Genomic DNA, 15,703 nt, shown 5'->3' on the forward strand with positions numbered 1-15,703 from the left:
AGGGAAGTACATGTTACTATATTTAAAATAATCAACAGGGACCTACTGTATAGCACAGCGATCTCTGCTTACTGTAATAACCTAAGGCTTCCCTCATAGCTCATTTGGTAAAGAATCTGCCTGCAATGCAGGAGACCTGGCTTTGATTCCTGGGTCAGGAAGATCCCCTGGAGAAGGAAATGGCAACCCACTCCAGTACTCTTGCTTGGAGAATCCCATGGACAGAGGAGCCTGGCAGGCTACGGTCCATGGGGTCACAAGGAGTCGGACACAACTTAGCGACTAAACCACCACCACCAACAGCTGGAAAAAGAATCAGTCTGTGTATAGGTATAACTGAATCTCTTTGGTGTACACCTGAAACTGTCACAACAGTGTACATCAACTGTACTCCAATATCAGAGTAAAACTCAAAGACAACGATGACTAAGCAAGCATGTGCTCACCTTCGGTCTTCTTCCAGTAGACCTTGACTTGCAGCTGGTTGTCTTGGAAGAACGGAGCCCCGACTTCCAGGAGGCGAGCGGGCCGGCGTCTTTGAAGGGGAGGCTGCGTATGCATCACACTCTTTCTACTTTTCCCGAGCTGTTCTTCTACAAGAGTGCACAACATTCTGATTTACTGGCTAAAAAGCAACATGGAACCTGATGGCAATCCCAGTGCCTCTGATTTCCCTCTGCGATCCTTTCATATTTAGTGCCTGTTTTTTAAAGGAAAATGTAATTCAGCCACAGCTTCCTTCCTGCCCAGGTTGACCACACTTCCCCCTTCATCACAGGCTGTAAATGCAGACCTTAAAGCATGCCGTGTAGATTACACTGAATCCCCGAATTTAGCTTGGTAAGAAGCACATATCCACCAACCTTGATAGATGCTCTGATTTCAGTAATAAGTGGAAATAGTATTTCTCACAATACATGAATTGTTTTTGGCACTTGTGAAGAAAGTCAATGAGATAATACTAAAAGACCATTTACACAGTATACTCGGTGGGTTTTCGCTGAAGGACCAGCATGTTAGATTCCTCCATCTTGAGGGAGACAGAAGAGAGTTCACATGGCCTAGTAGGAAAGATACCAAAAATTCCCAGCTTCCAGTCTCTCCTTTTGCAGCTAACTCACTTTTAGAAGTTGCATTTGTAGAAATAATAATGTCCTTTTCTGCTTTCAGCATTCCAATTACTCCTATGAGATATAACATCTCAACCTGCATTGATGATAAACCAGTACGCAATGTAAAACAGTTCACTTAAAACTGAGCATTTACAAAACTAAGATCATGGCATCTGGTCCCATCACTTCATGGCAAATAGATGGGGAAACAATAGAAACGGTGACAGACTTCATTTCTGGGGCTCCGAAATCACTGCAGATGGTGACTGCAGCCATGAAATTAAAAGATGCTTGCTCCTTGGAAAAAAAGCTATGACCAACCTAGACAACAGAGATATTACTTTGCCAACAAAGGTCCATCTAGTCAAGGCTCTGGTTTTTCCAGTGGTCATGTATGGATGTGAGAGTTGGACTATAAAGAAAGCTGAGCACTGAAGAACTGATGCTTTTGAACTGTGGTGTTGGAGAAGACTCTGGAGAGCCCCTTGGACTGCAGGGAGATCCAACCAGTCCATCCTAAAGGAAATCAATCCTAAATATTCATTGGAAGGACTGATGCTGAAGCTGAAACTCCAATCCTTTGGCCACCTGATGCGAGAGCTGACTCATTGGAAAAGACCCTGATGCTGGGAAGATGGAAAGCAGGAGAAGGAGACGACAGCGGATGAGATGGTTGGATGGCATCACCGACTGAATGGACATGAGTTTGAGTAAACTCCGGGAGTTGGTGATGGACAGGGAGGCCTAGAGTGCTGCAGTCCACAGGGTCGCAGAGAGTCGGACACAACTGAGTGACTGAACTGACTGTTCTTCAAAGGTAGTAATGCCTAAGTGTGAAATCTGATTTAGATATATGAAAAAAGAGAAGAAAAAAGGATATAAATCAGGAACAGCCAGATGGCAGAGCAGTGTGGGATACGGTGGGGAGAAGGGGGTGGGGCTTCCTGCTCTAGGGAGTCCCCGTCCCAACACGCATTCGCCAAGTCCAGAGTCTTCTGAATCCTGGTGTCCGGGGTTTACAGAGGCTTTATTACACAGACATGACGGATTACATTATTAGCCACCGATGACTGAACTGTACCTCCAGCACTCTCTCTTCCTCAGACGTGGTGGTAGGAAGTGGAGACAGAAAGTTCCAACCTTCCAGTCGTACCAGTGGGTACGTTCCTTTCATGCCCACCCTGCCCTTAGGTGCTGTCCAAAAAAATTCACCTCATTCACATAAGAAAACACATCTTCATGGCTCTCATTGCTTAGAGAATTCCAAGAGTTTCTGGAGCCGTGTGCCTGGAATGGGCCAACACCAATGTCAGCTTCAAGTCACAATGTCACAGGCTGTGAGAAGCCTTATATCCCAGTCTGCAGACCCCAGCACAGCAAGCCTGGGGCCCAGAGTGGGGGCGGGGTCACAGGGAACCCACAAGACAGGCACCCAAACATGCCCCTTTCCAGATGCCACCGTGGGCTTACAGAATTCCTCTGCTTACACCTAAGGCATTGTTTAAAAAGAATTGAAGGTGTAATGGAATATTACTCAGCCATAAACAGGAATTAAACTCTGCCTTCTTCATAGACACGGAGGGACCTGGAGACTGTCGAAAGTCAGAAAGACAAATGCATTACTGCATGTACATAGAATATAGAAAAATAGTGTAGATGAACATATTTGCAAAGCAGAAATAGAGACACAGACGTAGAGAACACACCCAAGGATACCAAGGGAGTTAACAGTGCGGTGGGATGAACTGGGAGATAGGAATTTACAGACATACACTAAACTAATGAGAACCTGACTCACTGGAAAAGACCCAGATGCTGGGAAAGATGGAGGGCGGGAGGAGAAGGGGACGACAGAGGATGAGATGGCTGGATGGCATCAACCACTCGATGCACATGAATGAGTAAGCTCCGGGAGTTGGTGATGGACAGGGAGGCCCGGTGTGCTGCAGTCCATGGCGTCCCAAAGAATTGGACATGACTGAGCGACTGAACCGAAGGTGAATAAGAACCCACTGTATACCACAGAGGACTCTACTCAATGCTCTGTAATGGTCTATATGAGAAGACATCTAAAAGAGGGGATCTGTATATACATGTAACTGCCTGTGCTGTATAGCGGAAACTAACACCAACGCCGTAAAATCAACTATATTCCAATGAAAAGCTTTTTTAGAAGGTTTAAGGGTTTCCCACAAATCTTAAATTTCTCACAAGCTCACTTGTGCATCTAATTCCTTTAATAACCTGTCATGTTAGGAATTTACTGGCAGATAACCAAGACAGTCCAGCCAGATGTATAACTTCTCTGTGAATACTGTCCTCCTTCAGCCTGTTATATCCCATGGAAATGCTTAGTTTTCACTACGGACGTAAAAAAGCGTAGGTATCTCAGGATTGAACGTCTGCTGCTATACTGAATGATTTCAGCGTCAACACGCATGGACACGCCCCCACACAGAGGACACGCCCCCACACAGAGCACATGCCCCAGAGGACACGCCCCCACACAGAATACACGCCCCCAGAGGACACGCCCCCACACAGAATACACGCCCCGAGAGGACACGCCCCCACACAGAAGACGCCCTGAGAGGACACGCCCACACACAGAGGACACACAGTCCAATCTCAGCCCTGGAGGTCCTCCCTCCCTCTAAGCGTGTCCTCCACTTCCAGCAGGAAACTAAAATGGAATAAAAGCCATTTCTCCACATTCTGAAAATGTATGAGGTCTGGTTTATACTCTTTAATACTCCTAAATGTTAAAGAGAATTGAGTGACTAGGCCGTTTCTCCAGATGTTAGAGTTAAGATGAACTCTGGAATATTCTTCCAGCTCCATGAGGAGACTACATCAAGCACTTGGAAACTGTCACCCCTGAAAATGTTCCTCCTGCCTCCCAAGAGAGCAAGTTACGTTTCTATTAAAGACAGGATTATGTCTTTCTTTCCTTCAAGGGACCCCTTTATAAAACTGTGTGAACACTCACCCTTTGCTTTCATAGAAACATTTATCATGAAAACACCTAGTAGCCTGCAGACCTGGAAAAACAGCATTCAAAAGGTAATTTATATGCTGACATTTACAGCACTGCTCCCTATAAAATATGATTTCCCTTACTTAAACTGGAAAGTTGTAATGATTCTTTACTTCTGGTTGGTTCATGAGGAAAACTCATTGTGTTCCTGCCACAGGCACACATGAGTGTTTATGGGATTACACATCAATGTTGGGTTACAAAGCGTGTCCTGACACACACTCAGCTGTGTCCTGCCTAATCCTGTGTTAAGACAGTCTCTGCTGGAGGCCACCCTGAAACCCAAGTAACATGTATTATGACTGGTACTTTGCAATATTACTTATTTTTTTAATTATTGTTCTGACCCTTCTGACAGGAACCAGTTAATCCTAGAATACAGTGGCCCTTAGTAGGTTAAGTTATCATACCTCTTTCTTGGTTAGGTAAAATGGTACAGGCATGCTCAGTCATGTCCAACTCTTTGTGACCCCATGGACTGTAGCCCAAAGTTACGACCAACCCTAGACAGCATATTAAAAAGCAGAGACATTACTTTGCCAACAAAGGTCTGTCTACTCAAAGCTAGGGTTTTTCCAGTAGTCATGCATGGATGTGAGAGTTGGACCATTAAGAAAAGCTGAGCACTGAAGAATTGATGCTTTTGAACTGTGGTGTTGGAGGAGACTCTTGAGAGTCCCTTGGACTGCAAGGAGATCCAACCAGTTCACCCGAAAGGAAATCAGTCCTTAGTGTTCATTGGAAGGACTGACGTTGAAGCTGAAACTCCAATCCTTTGGCCACCTGATGCAAAGAGCTGACTCTTTTGAAAAGACCCTGATGTTGGCAAAGATTGAGGGTGGGAGGAGAAGGTGACGACAGAGGATGAAATGGTTTGATGGCATCACCGAATCAATGGACATGAATTTGAGTGGACTCTGGGAGTTGGTGATGAACAAGGAAGCCTGGCGTGCTGCGGTTCGTGGGGTCGCAAAGAGTCGGACACAACTGAGCTACTGAAGTGAACTGAGCTGGACTGTAGCCCACCAGGCTCCTCTGTTCATGGGATTCTTGGTTGTGGGCAGAAAGGCATATTCAATCATGGGACTCGTATGGCCCCTTCGTGGATCACAGCCATACCAGCCTCTAAGGGGGAAGGAACACTTTATTTGTTTATACTCTAATGCAGTCTATGATAGTAGAATATAGTAACTATTCCCACAATTAGACACAGTTTGAGGAATGAATTAAAGTGTGAAAGTCACTCAGTCGTGTCCGACTCTTTGCGACCCCATGGCCTATACAGTCCACGGAATTCTCCAGTGGGTAGCCTTTCCCTTCTCCAGGGGATCTTCCCAACCCAGGAATCAAACCCACGTCTCCCACATTGCAGGCAGATTCTTTACCAGCTCAGCCACCAGGGAAGCCCAAGAATACTGGAGTGGGTAGCCTGTCCCCTTTTCCAGGGGATCTTCCTGACCCAGGGATCAAACCCAGGTCTCCCGCATTGCAGGCGGATTCTTTCCCAGCTGAGCTACCGGGAAAGCCCAAGAATCCTGGATGAATGAGTGTAGGATTGCATTTAAAGGAACTGATGAATGGTGCGTACAGCCACTATGGAAAACAGTATGAAAGGTCCCAAGAAAACTAAAAATAGAACTATTGTATGGTCCAGCTACCCCATTTCTGGGCGTGTATCCAGACAAAGTTGTAATCCAAAAAGGGACACGCACCTCTAGGTTCACTGCAGCACTATTCACAAGAGCCAACACGTGTGAAACAACCCCAAGGCCCATCAACAGAGGGATGGGTAAAGAAGACGTGGTACATACGGACGATGGAATATTACTCAGCCACGGAAAAGAATGAAACGATGCCATCTGCAGTGACATGGATGGGCCTAGCGATGATCATACTAAGCAAATTAAGTCTGACAGAGAAACACGACTACTGTACGTCACTTGTGGAATCTGAAATATGACACTAACTTACTTATGAAACAGAAAGAGATTCACAGACATTGAGAACAGACTGGTGATTACCAAGGGGGCCAGGGATGGGGAAGGAGGGAGTGGGAAGTTGGGGTTAGCAGATGTGAGCTTTGGTATAGAGAATGGATAAGCAACAAGGTCGTACCACGGGGAACCATATTCAATATCCTGTGATAACCCATCATGGAAAAGAATATACTTTTTAAAATGTACACATATACATAACTGAAATCACTTTGCTGTACAGCAGAAAATGGCCACAATGTTGTCAATCAACTACACTTCAATAAAAACTTCTTTTAAAAAATCAATGAAGCTATTAAATGTTCAGAAATGTTTCCATAAAAGTTGTACTGTACCCAGACTGACAAACAGAAATAGTGGACTTTTCAAATCCATCTAATCTCCCAAAGGACCCATTTCTGAAATAGGGAGGAAGCTCTGTTTCGAACACTCTTTTGAAAAACACCGTTTCAAGTGGACCTGCTCCTTTGGACTCCATTATCCTCCAGGTGGTACAAGATAATTAGGGCTTCCCAAGTGGCTCAGGCAGTGGTTAAAGCATCTGCCTGCAAATGGAGGAGACACAGGTTCCATCCCTGGGTCGGGAAGATCCTCTGGAGAAGGAACTGGCAACCCATGCCAGTATTCTTGCCTGGAGAATCCCATGGACAGAGGAGTCCATGGGGGTTCACAGAGTTGGACATGACTGAGTGTGCCCACAAGCTCAAGGAACATGGTTTTGGACAATCCCTGCGTCTAACTCAGAGGAGCCACCCTCAGTTCAGTTCAGTTCAGTCGCTTAGTCATGTCCAGCTCTTTGAGACCCCATGAACCACAGCACACCAGGCCTCCCCGTCCATCACCAACTCCCAGAGTCTACCCAAACCCATGTCCACTGAGTCAGTGATGTCATCCAACCATCTCATCCTCTGTTGTCCCCTTCTCCTCCCGTCCTCGATCTTTCCCAGCATCAGGGTCTTTTCAAATGAGTCAGCTCTTCGCATCAGGTGGCCAAAGGATTGGCGTTTCAGCTTCAACCTACTCTTTCCTAAATTCTAGACGCTTGTCACACCGTCCTGGTCAGATCCAGGCCCGGAGCCATGACGAGAGGCAGACCTCGCGAGCCTGGGGCAGCAACACTTGCAGAGATGCCTGTGGCCTCTCCCAGGCTGGCCTTCCGTCAGCCTGGCCCCAGGAGGCTCCCCAGAGCCCCGCCCGCCACTCCCCAGCTGTTGGCAAAAGCCAGCAACACCACAGCACCCAACATCTGGCTCAGAGACGAGGGTCTCGTATGCCCTTCCTCTCGCTGTGCCAAGTTCACGGTCACAGATGAGCCTGGTAACACTGGCGCCTAGGACGTGGGCGTGGGCTGACGTGGTCACTGCTCCCAGTGTGGTACTGGGTAGCCTTCTGCAGGAATTGTGACCAGTGTGTGAAGCCCACCAAAAAAGGGGTTGAAAGCCTCAAATGCATGTTGTATCTGAAGAGGGAATTAACAGCTTCTGAGAGTTTAGCTACGAGGATCCTCCTCGAAGACCAGTACACATGTGTGAGGACCTGATCATGTGAACACGAGCGTTTGCTGGAATGAGACACCTTAAGTTTCCATTGTGACGTCACAAGTAGCTATGAAACAGATAAAAGTCGTACAGAAAACTCCAAGGCAGGGCCTCCCTGGCGGCTCAGTGGTAAAGAATCCGCCTGCCAAAGCAGGAGACACGGGTTTGCTCCCCGGTCTGGGAAGATCCCACGCATCATGGAGCAGCTAAGCCTGTGTACTACAACTAGTGAGCCCGTGTGTCCTAGAACCCGTGGTCTGCAATGAGAGCCAGCTCAGTGAGAAGCCTGGGAGCCATAACTAGACAATAGTCCCTGCTTGCCGCTGCTAGAGAAAAGCCCTCACGCAACTGTGAAGACCCAGCACAGACATTTAAAAAAAAACCTATAAAAAATAAGGACACATTTGCATAATGACCCTGAATCATGTCAACATTGGCATCTGTTAGGATGAGACACCTTTTCCGAAGTTTCCATTAGAATAAGGACCTGAATCACGTCAATATCAGCATCTGCTAGGATGAGACACCTTTTCCGAAGTTTCCATTAGAATAAGGACCTGAATCACGTCAATATTGGCATCTGCTAGGATGAGACACCTTTTCCTCTGAAGTTTCCGTTAGAATAAGGACCCTGAATCATGTCAATATCAGCATCGGCTAGGATGAGACACCTTTTCCAAAGTTTCCATTAGAATAAGGACCCTGAATCATGTCGATATTAGCATCTGCTAGGATGAGACATCTTTCCTTCTGAAGTTTCTATTACAAGAAGGACCCTGAATCATGTCAATATCAGATGCTAGGATGAGACACCTTTTCTTCTGAGGTTTCCATTAGAATAAGGGCCCCAAATCATGTCGATATTAGCATCTGCTAGGATGAGACACCTTTCCTTCTGAAGCTTCTTTTAGAATAAGGACCCTGAATCATGTCAACATCAGCATCTGCTAGAATGAAACACCTTTTCTTCTAAAGTTTCCATTAGAATAAGGACCCTGAATCATGTCAATATCAGCATGTGCTAGAAAGGGACACCTTTTCTGAAGTTTCCATTAGAATAAGGACCCCAAATCATGTTGATATTGGCATCTGCTAGGATGACACACCTTTGTTTCTGAAGTTTCCATTAGAATAAGGACCCTGAATCATGTCAATATCAGATGCTAGGATGAGGCACCTTTCCTTCTGAAGTTTCCATTAGAATAAGGACCCCGAATCATGTCAATATTGGCATCTGCTAGGATGAGACACCTTTCCTTCTGAAGTTTCTATTACAAGAAGGACCGTGAATCATGTCAATATCAGATGCTAGGATGAGGCACCTTTTCCTCTGAAGTTTCCATTAGATTAAGGACCCCAAATCATGTCAATATCAGATGCTAGGATGAGGCACCTTTTCCTCTGAAGTTTCCGTTATGATGCCAAAACACTGCACGCAGAATAGACAAAGACCGTGAGGAAGACACCAAGGTAACACATGCACACTTGCTGGTTCACAGGACACAGTCACACGCGTGCCGGTAGGAAGACCTGCCTGGTGAAGACAGGAAGTGAGGGAAAGGAGCCGTGCACACTCACTGTTGTGGGCGGCATGCGCAGATGTGAACCGCAGGGACACCTTGGCGCTCTTGAGGCGCGTCTGGCCCCAGTAGGTGATGGCTTGCAGCTCCACGGTGTAGTCGCAGCCCAGCTGCAGCGGCTCCAGGGTCACTGAGTTCTGAGACTGCAGGCGGAGGGGAGACGAGACTGTGTCAGAAGCTGCCCGGACCCTGAGCCTCCCGCCAGGGGTCCCCGGTCCTCAGGGAGCCTACCAGCTCCCACCTGACCTCCACACGGACTAAGAGCACGGAACCTTCTACATCTTTAGCAAAACCAGTCATGCCGTGGATCCAAATAAACGTCACGCAAAAGCATCTTTTTCTCTTTTTTTGAAACTGTGTCACTAATCCCATTATTGGATGCTCTGCAGTCATATGAGGATGAATAACTCCTAGAACTCACAGTTCTAGGACTGGATGTGTGTTTGAATTGTGTGCCATTGGCAGGATGTGTGTGTGTGTGTGCGTATATTCTGTGCCTTTTGCAGGGTATGTGTGTGAGTGTGTATTTTGTGGCAGTTCTAGGGCTGTGTGTGTGTGAATCGTGTGCCATTGGCGGCATATATGTGTATGTGTGTGTGTGTGTGTGTGTGTGTGTCTCTCAGTCCTTCCTGGACAGCAGCTCACAGAGAAAACGAGAGCCCTTTATAACAGACTAGCAGAGGGTTACGTCAGTGCACACCGAGAAAGACCCAGCGACCTGACATTCACTGTATTTCCCCGATATGGATCCTCCATCTTCTATGAGAAAATTCCCTCCAAAAGCTGTTAATAAAAATCAACTTCACCGAATGCTTTTTAAAGCACATTTTTATGGGTTGCAGGTATGATAATAAGGTCCCTTACAAGAACTGGGAATTAAGAGAAATAAGCTGGTGGTCTTAGAATTCAAACATTTGTCAAAAGATAGTACATGGGCAGTTCCGTGGTAGTACACTGGCTAGGATTTGGTGTTTTCAGTGTTGGGGCCAGGGTTCAATTCCTGGTGGAGGAACACATACAGCAAGTGGAACAGGACACACACACACACACACACACATACACACACAATGGAACAGGACACATACACACACACAATGGAACAGGACACACACATACCGTACAAATGACACAGGGTACGTATACACACGTACCCTGCAAATAGCACAGGATACACATGGCACAGGCTTCAAACACACACACAATCCTAAAACTGGTACAAAATGCACACACACACACACACACCCTGCAAATCGCACGGGACACAAACACACACACATCCTTCAAATGGCACACGATTCAAACACACACACAATCCTAGAACTGGCACAAAATGCACACACACACACACCCTGCAAATCACACGGGACACACACACACACACCGTGCAAATCACACGGGAGACACACATACACACACACACCCTGCAAATCGCACGGGACACACACACACACACCCTTCAAATGGCACACGATTCAAACACACACACAATCCTAGAGCTGGCACAAAATGCACACACACACACTCTGCAAAAGGCACAGGATACATGCACACACACACACACATCCTGCCAACAGCACAAGATTCAAACACACACACGATCCTAGAACTGGCACAAAATACACACTCACACATACCCTGCAAACTGCACAGGATATAGAGACAAGCACACACACCCGTTCTGCAAAAGGCACAGGATACACACACACACACATCCTGCCAGCGGCACAGGATTCAGACATACACAATCCTAAACCTGGCATGAAATACACACACACACATATACACATATATATCTTACAAATGGCACGGAATACACACATACACACACATCCTGCAAATGGCTGAAGACACACACACATATACACACAGCAAATAGCACAAAATACACACAGACACACATCTTGCCAATGGCACTAACACACACACACAAACATTGTGCAAAAGGCACAAGATTCACATACACACATACACATATCCTGCAAGTGATACAGGATACACACACACCCCCTCCAATGTCACAGGATACACACACACACACCCTGCAAATGCTAGAGAATACACAGGCATACCCTGCAATGGTGAGGAAACATACACACTCTGCAAATGATGCAGGATACACACACACACACACACACACACACACACACTGCAACTGTCACAGGACACACACACACCCTGCAGATGAGACAGAATACATACACAGACACCCTGCAAATGGCATAGGATACACAAAGAGAAACATACACATAGGTCCTGCAAATGGCATAGGACACACACACAGACATCCTGCAGATGCACAGAGTACACACACACACACACACACACAATCTCCTTTCAGTCTAGGGGCCACCTGATAGCACATGCCCCACATATACACTATACGTACACTATACGTGCATATACTTTATCACGTCACATTCTGATTTCTATTTCTGTAATTTCCCACCTTTATCTTTTTCAGCACTTTCTATGAGATGAGCACACATCATCAATTATCACTTGTTGCAGAGTTGTACGAAGTAAAACTGGAACTGTCAGAAAGTTTCTTACAAAGAAAACAGCATCACAGCCGGATATCAGTGATGTGGACTGGTAGAGATAAGTTTCATAATCCTCGATGGCACAGATACTGGAATGTTCATTTAAGAAAACTGTTGCTGTCTTTTTAAAGCTTTTTTCAACATTAATTTGTGAAATTCAACCTTATAAGTTAGAGAGGAAGTTGTTCATTTACATTTTATAACAACAAGATAAAAAGTGTAATAAAAGGACATTTTTTTTATACGTTAAGCATGTCACACAATGCAGAATGTTCAGTGTTATGGAGATCTCATCGCATGAAATGTTTCGGTGAAGATTTTATTTCTTGGTATGTGGACAGTAAGCCATCCCACGTCCTTTTAGTCAAATAGAAACATATATTGTCAAATGTACATCTTGTAAACTGTCTGCGGTTCCAGCAATGACATAACCGATGGGAGCACCTTGCAATACACAACAGAAAAAGTACAAACTTTAACTCCCCACTTCAGAAGGATCGCTTATAAAACAAAAAAAGCAAATCTTAATGTCAAGGACATTTTGAATTGTACCATTTTCAGTGGCTAGACAGGTAAGATGGACATCATTCCAGTCCCTTTGATTTCTAGAGTTTGTGCCGGCCCTTTGGATATCAGTAAGTCAACAGACAACATTCAAGCGTTCTCAACCTGAAATGTCCGAGGCTGAAAGGCCGGTGTGGTCCTCTGATCGCTGACCCTCCTCAGTCAGAGGGAAGCGATGGGAATTCATCCCTCATCCACCCCTCTTCTGGGCTCAACGGAGGCTGCTCTTAAGCCAGGTGCCTTAGGTTCAACGCCCCTAAGAGACACCAGGCCCCCTCCCCGGGATGGGCACTTACCCCATCCGTGGTCTTCCTCCTCTTCTTCTTGGTCGGCACAAGGGACTTGCCGCTGACCGTCCAGCTCCAGAAGACTTTGTAGTGGTGCACCGGGATGTCTGGTTCCTCGGGGACATCCCACGCGATGGTCACGGCCACGCTGCCATCACTGCGGACGGTGGAGTTCGCCAGCCGGAGGTTGGCTGGGGCCGGGGGTGCAGACGGATCTGTAATCACAGGAGACAGAGTTCAGTTTTGAGGATGACCACAAACGCACCATGGACTCCATGGACAGGAGTTTGAGCAAACTCCGGGAGATGGTGAAGGACATGGGAGCCTGGCGTGCTGCCATCCGTGGGGTTGCAGACATGACTGAGCAACTGAACACCAACCACGGAAGCGCCATTTCTGCACATGTGATGACTGCAGAGTCAGCGCAGGAACACTGCCCTTTATATGTAGGATACTTGAAAACAAGCACTTCGGTTCAGTTCACTCAGTCACGTCCAACTCTTTGCGACCCCACGGACCACAGCACGCCAGGCCTCCCTGTCCATCACCAACTCCTGGAGTTCACCCAAACTCATGTTCATCGAGTCGATGATGCCATCCAGCCATCTCATCCTCTGTGGTCCCCTTCTCCTGCCTTCACTCTTTCCCAGCACTAAGAGCCACTTTTTAAGCCTCAAATTGAAATGCAGTCTACAGAACAGTAGTGAAAGTGAAAATCACTCAGTTGTGTCTGACTCTTTGCAACCCCATATTCTGCAGGCCAGAGTGGGTAGCCTTTCCCTTCTCCAGGGATCTTCCAAACACAGGGATTGAACCGGGGTCTCCTGCATTGTAGGAGGATTCTTTACCAACTGACCCACCAGGGAAGTCCACAGAATGGTAAGACACCTGCATTTGGACCATGCTTGCCATCTAGACAGTTTCATACCACTACCACCCTGCCAAATTTTCACTGTACTGAAACTGATAAAATTCTGTAAAACCCAGTCACATTCCATTTAGCTTGGGTGACACTAAACACATCAGCAATGGTGAAATACCTTTGAAAATTCTGAAAAGAGAAAACAGAAATCCAGGGCCAGCTCATACAAATAAGTGTTCATCTGAGTGGACCTAGAGCTGAACATCCTGGAGTCCAAAGTTAAGAGCCACATGGAGACATCAGCAGACACAAAACCATTTTTTAAAAATCCACATGACGAATGAGATGACAGACGGCTAACATGTTTGTCATCTCACCGTTTCTTGTCTGTTGCATAAACCCGGACCTTCTCAGCTGTCGAGAGAGACCAGGTCTTGGAATGACTCCCCCCAACCCCGACAAATCTCCATTTGAGATGTGTATATGAGAATGACTAAGCATGTGTGAACTTGGGGGTCTTTCCCTCATTTTCTGCCACATGGGTGTGCATGTTCAGTCGCTTCAGTCGTGTCCGACTCTTTGTGACCCTATAGACTGTAGCCCGCCAGGCTCCTCTGTCCGTGGGATTCTCCAGGCAAGGATACTGGAGTGGGTAGCCTTTTCTTCTCCAGGGAATCGTCCAGACCCAGGAATCAAACCTGAGTCGCTTATGTGTCTCCTGCATTGACAGGTGGATTCTTGGGAACCCACCTGGGAAGCCCCAGAAATTGAGCAAATATATATGCCGCTCACCACAAAGGACTTACAGATGGTTTTGCTTCAAGACGCCTGCCCAACAGTTCTAACACCATCTGCATCAGAGGAGCAAAGACGCAAACTCGATATACATGAAGAAGACTGGGTGAAAATACCCGTGTGTTTTTTTTTTTTTTTTGACCAAGTGGTTCTCAAACAATCAACGTTAGGAACCCTCCGGGAGTGCCCAAGACTTATGCTGAGATAATGCTGTTTCAGTGAGTCCTGGGAGGGCCCAGAAATATATTCATGTGAAATTTGTTTTTTATAAAATAACTGTTGTTGTTGTTTAGTCGCTCAGCCACGTCTGACTCTCTGCAACACCAGGGACTGTAGCCCGCCAGGCTCCTCTGTCCATGGGATTCTCCAGGCAAGAATATTGGAGTGGGCTGCCATTTCTTTCTCCGGGGGAATCTTCCTGACCCCAGGAATCGAATGTGTGTCTCCTGCCTGGGCAGACAGATTCTTTACCACTGAGCCACTTGGGAGACTACTTTGCCAGTCTTGGCCCCTCCAGCCCCTACTCCTCACAACAGACACCCCATCTCAGGAAATGCACAATCCTCCTTCCCATGGCTCCTTCCCCAAACTTTGAGGCTGTATCCTTCCTGAGCTCTCGCTGAACAGCTCCCGTGGGCATATCAACACTACAGAGTCTATCTGGAATCCCACTGTCTCTACCAGAATAACACCCTGGGCCCATTTCACCTTCCTCTCTCCCTGATTATTGGGAAGGCCTGTCTGAGTCTTTCTCAGTATGGCAGCTGGTGAATCATTTTTTCTTTTTTTTTTTTTAACTTATTTGGCTTTCCTGGTAGCTCAGCTGGTAAAGAATCCGCCTGCAATGCAGGAGACTCCGGTTCGATTCCTGGGTTGGGAAGATCCGCTGGAGAAGGGATATGCTTACCCACTCCAGTATTCTTGGGCTTCCCTGGTGGCTCAGACACTAAATAATCCACCTGCAATGTGGGAGACCTGAGTTCGATCCCCGGGTCAGGAAGATCCCCTGGAGAAGGGAATGGCTACCCACTCCAGTATGCTTTTATTTTTGTTCATGTTCCATTTATTTTGCTTTTAAATTTATTTCTATTTCTTTGGCCATGCTGGATCTTCGTTCCAGCATGTGGTATCTTTAGCTGGGACATGGGAACTCTTAGTTGCGTCAGGTGGTACCCAGTTCCCCAAGCGGGGATTGAACCTGGGTCCCCTGCATTGGGAACACGAAGTCTTAGGTACTGGACCACCAGGGAAGTCCCAGCTGGTGATTCTTCATGACATGACTTCAGAAGCTCTCACTGCCCAGCCCTCCCAAAAGAGCTGGCAGTCTCCCCAAAGCCCTGTGCATTCCTGCCATACATAACATCCCAAGTCTGCTTGGGACTCCTCTTCCTGCT

The 15,703-nt window shown here is 46.7% G+C and overlaps 1 protein-coding gene across 6 annotated transcripts in view; it reads right to left on the bottom strand.

The window, feature by feature from the left end:
• ANOS1 (anosmin 1) overlaps positions 1-15,703 on the bottom strand; it is a 222,339-nt gene that overhangs the window by 24,484 nt on the left and 182,152 nt on the right. For 4 of the 6 annotated variants that reach the window (XR_011253673.2, XR_011253672.2, XM_069573505.2 and 1 more), the window contains exons 7-9: positions 12,662-12,867; positions 9,260-9,404; positions 447-593 (exon numbers count right to left, since the gene is read on the bottom strand). Coding sequence is in view for 4 of the 6 variants with exons in the window: in XM_069573505.2 (XP_069429606.1) it covers positions 447-593; positions 9,260-9,404; positions 12,662-12,867 (498 nt within the window). In the remaining 2 variants the exon portion in view is untranslated. The remainder of the gene's footprint in view (positions 1-446; positions 594-9,259; positions 9,405-12,661; positions 12,868-15,703) is intronic. The other 2 variants (XM_069573507.2, XM_069573508.2) reach the window with 1 other exon arrangement.

Source organism: Ovis canadensis, chromosome X (assembly GCF_042477335.2).
Source record: "Ovis canadensis isolate MfBH-ARS-UI-01 breed Bighorn chromosome X, ARS-UI_OviCan_v2, whole genome shotgun sequence".
NCBI classification, from domain to species: Eukaryota; Metazoa; Chordata; class Mammalia; order Artiodactyla; family Bovidae; genus Ovis; species Ovis canadensis.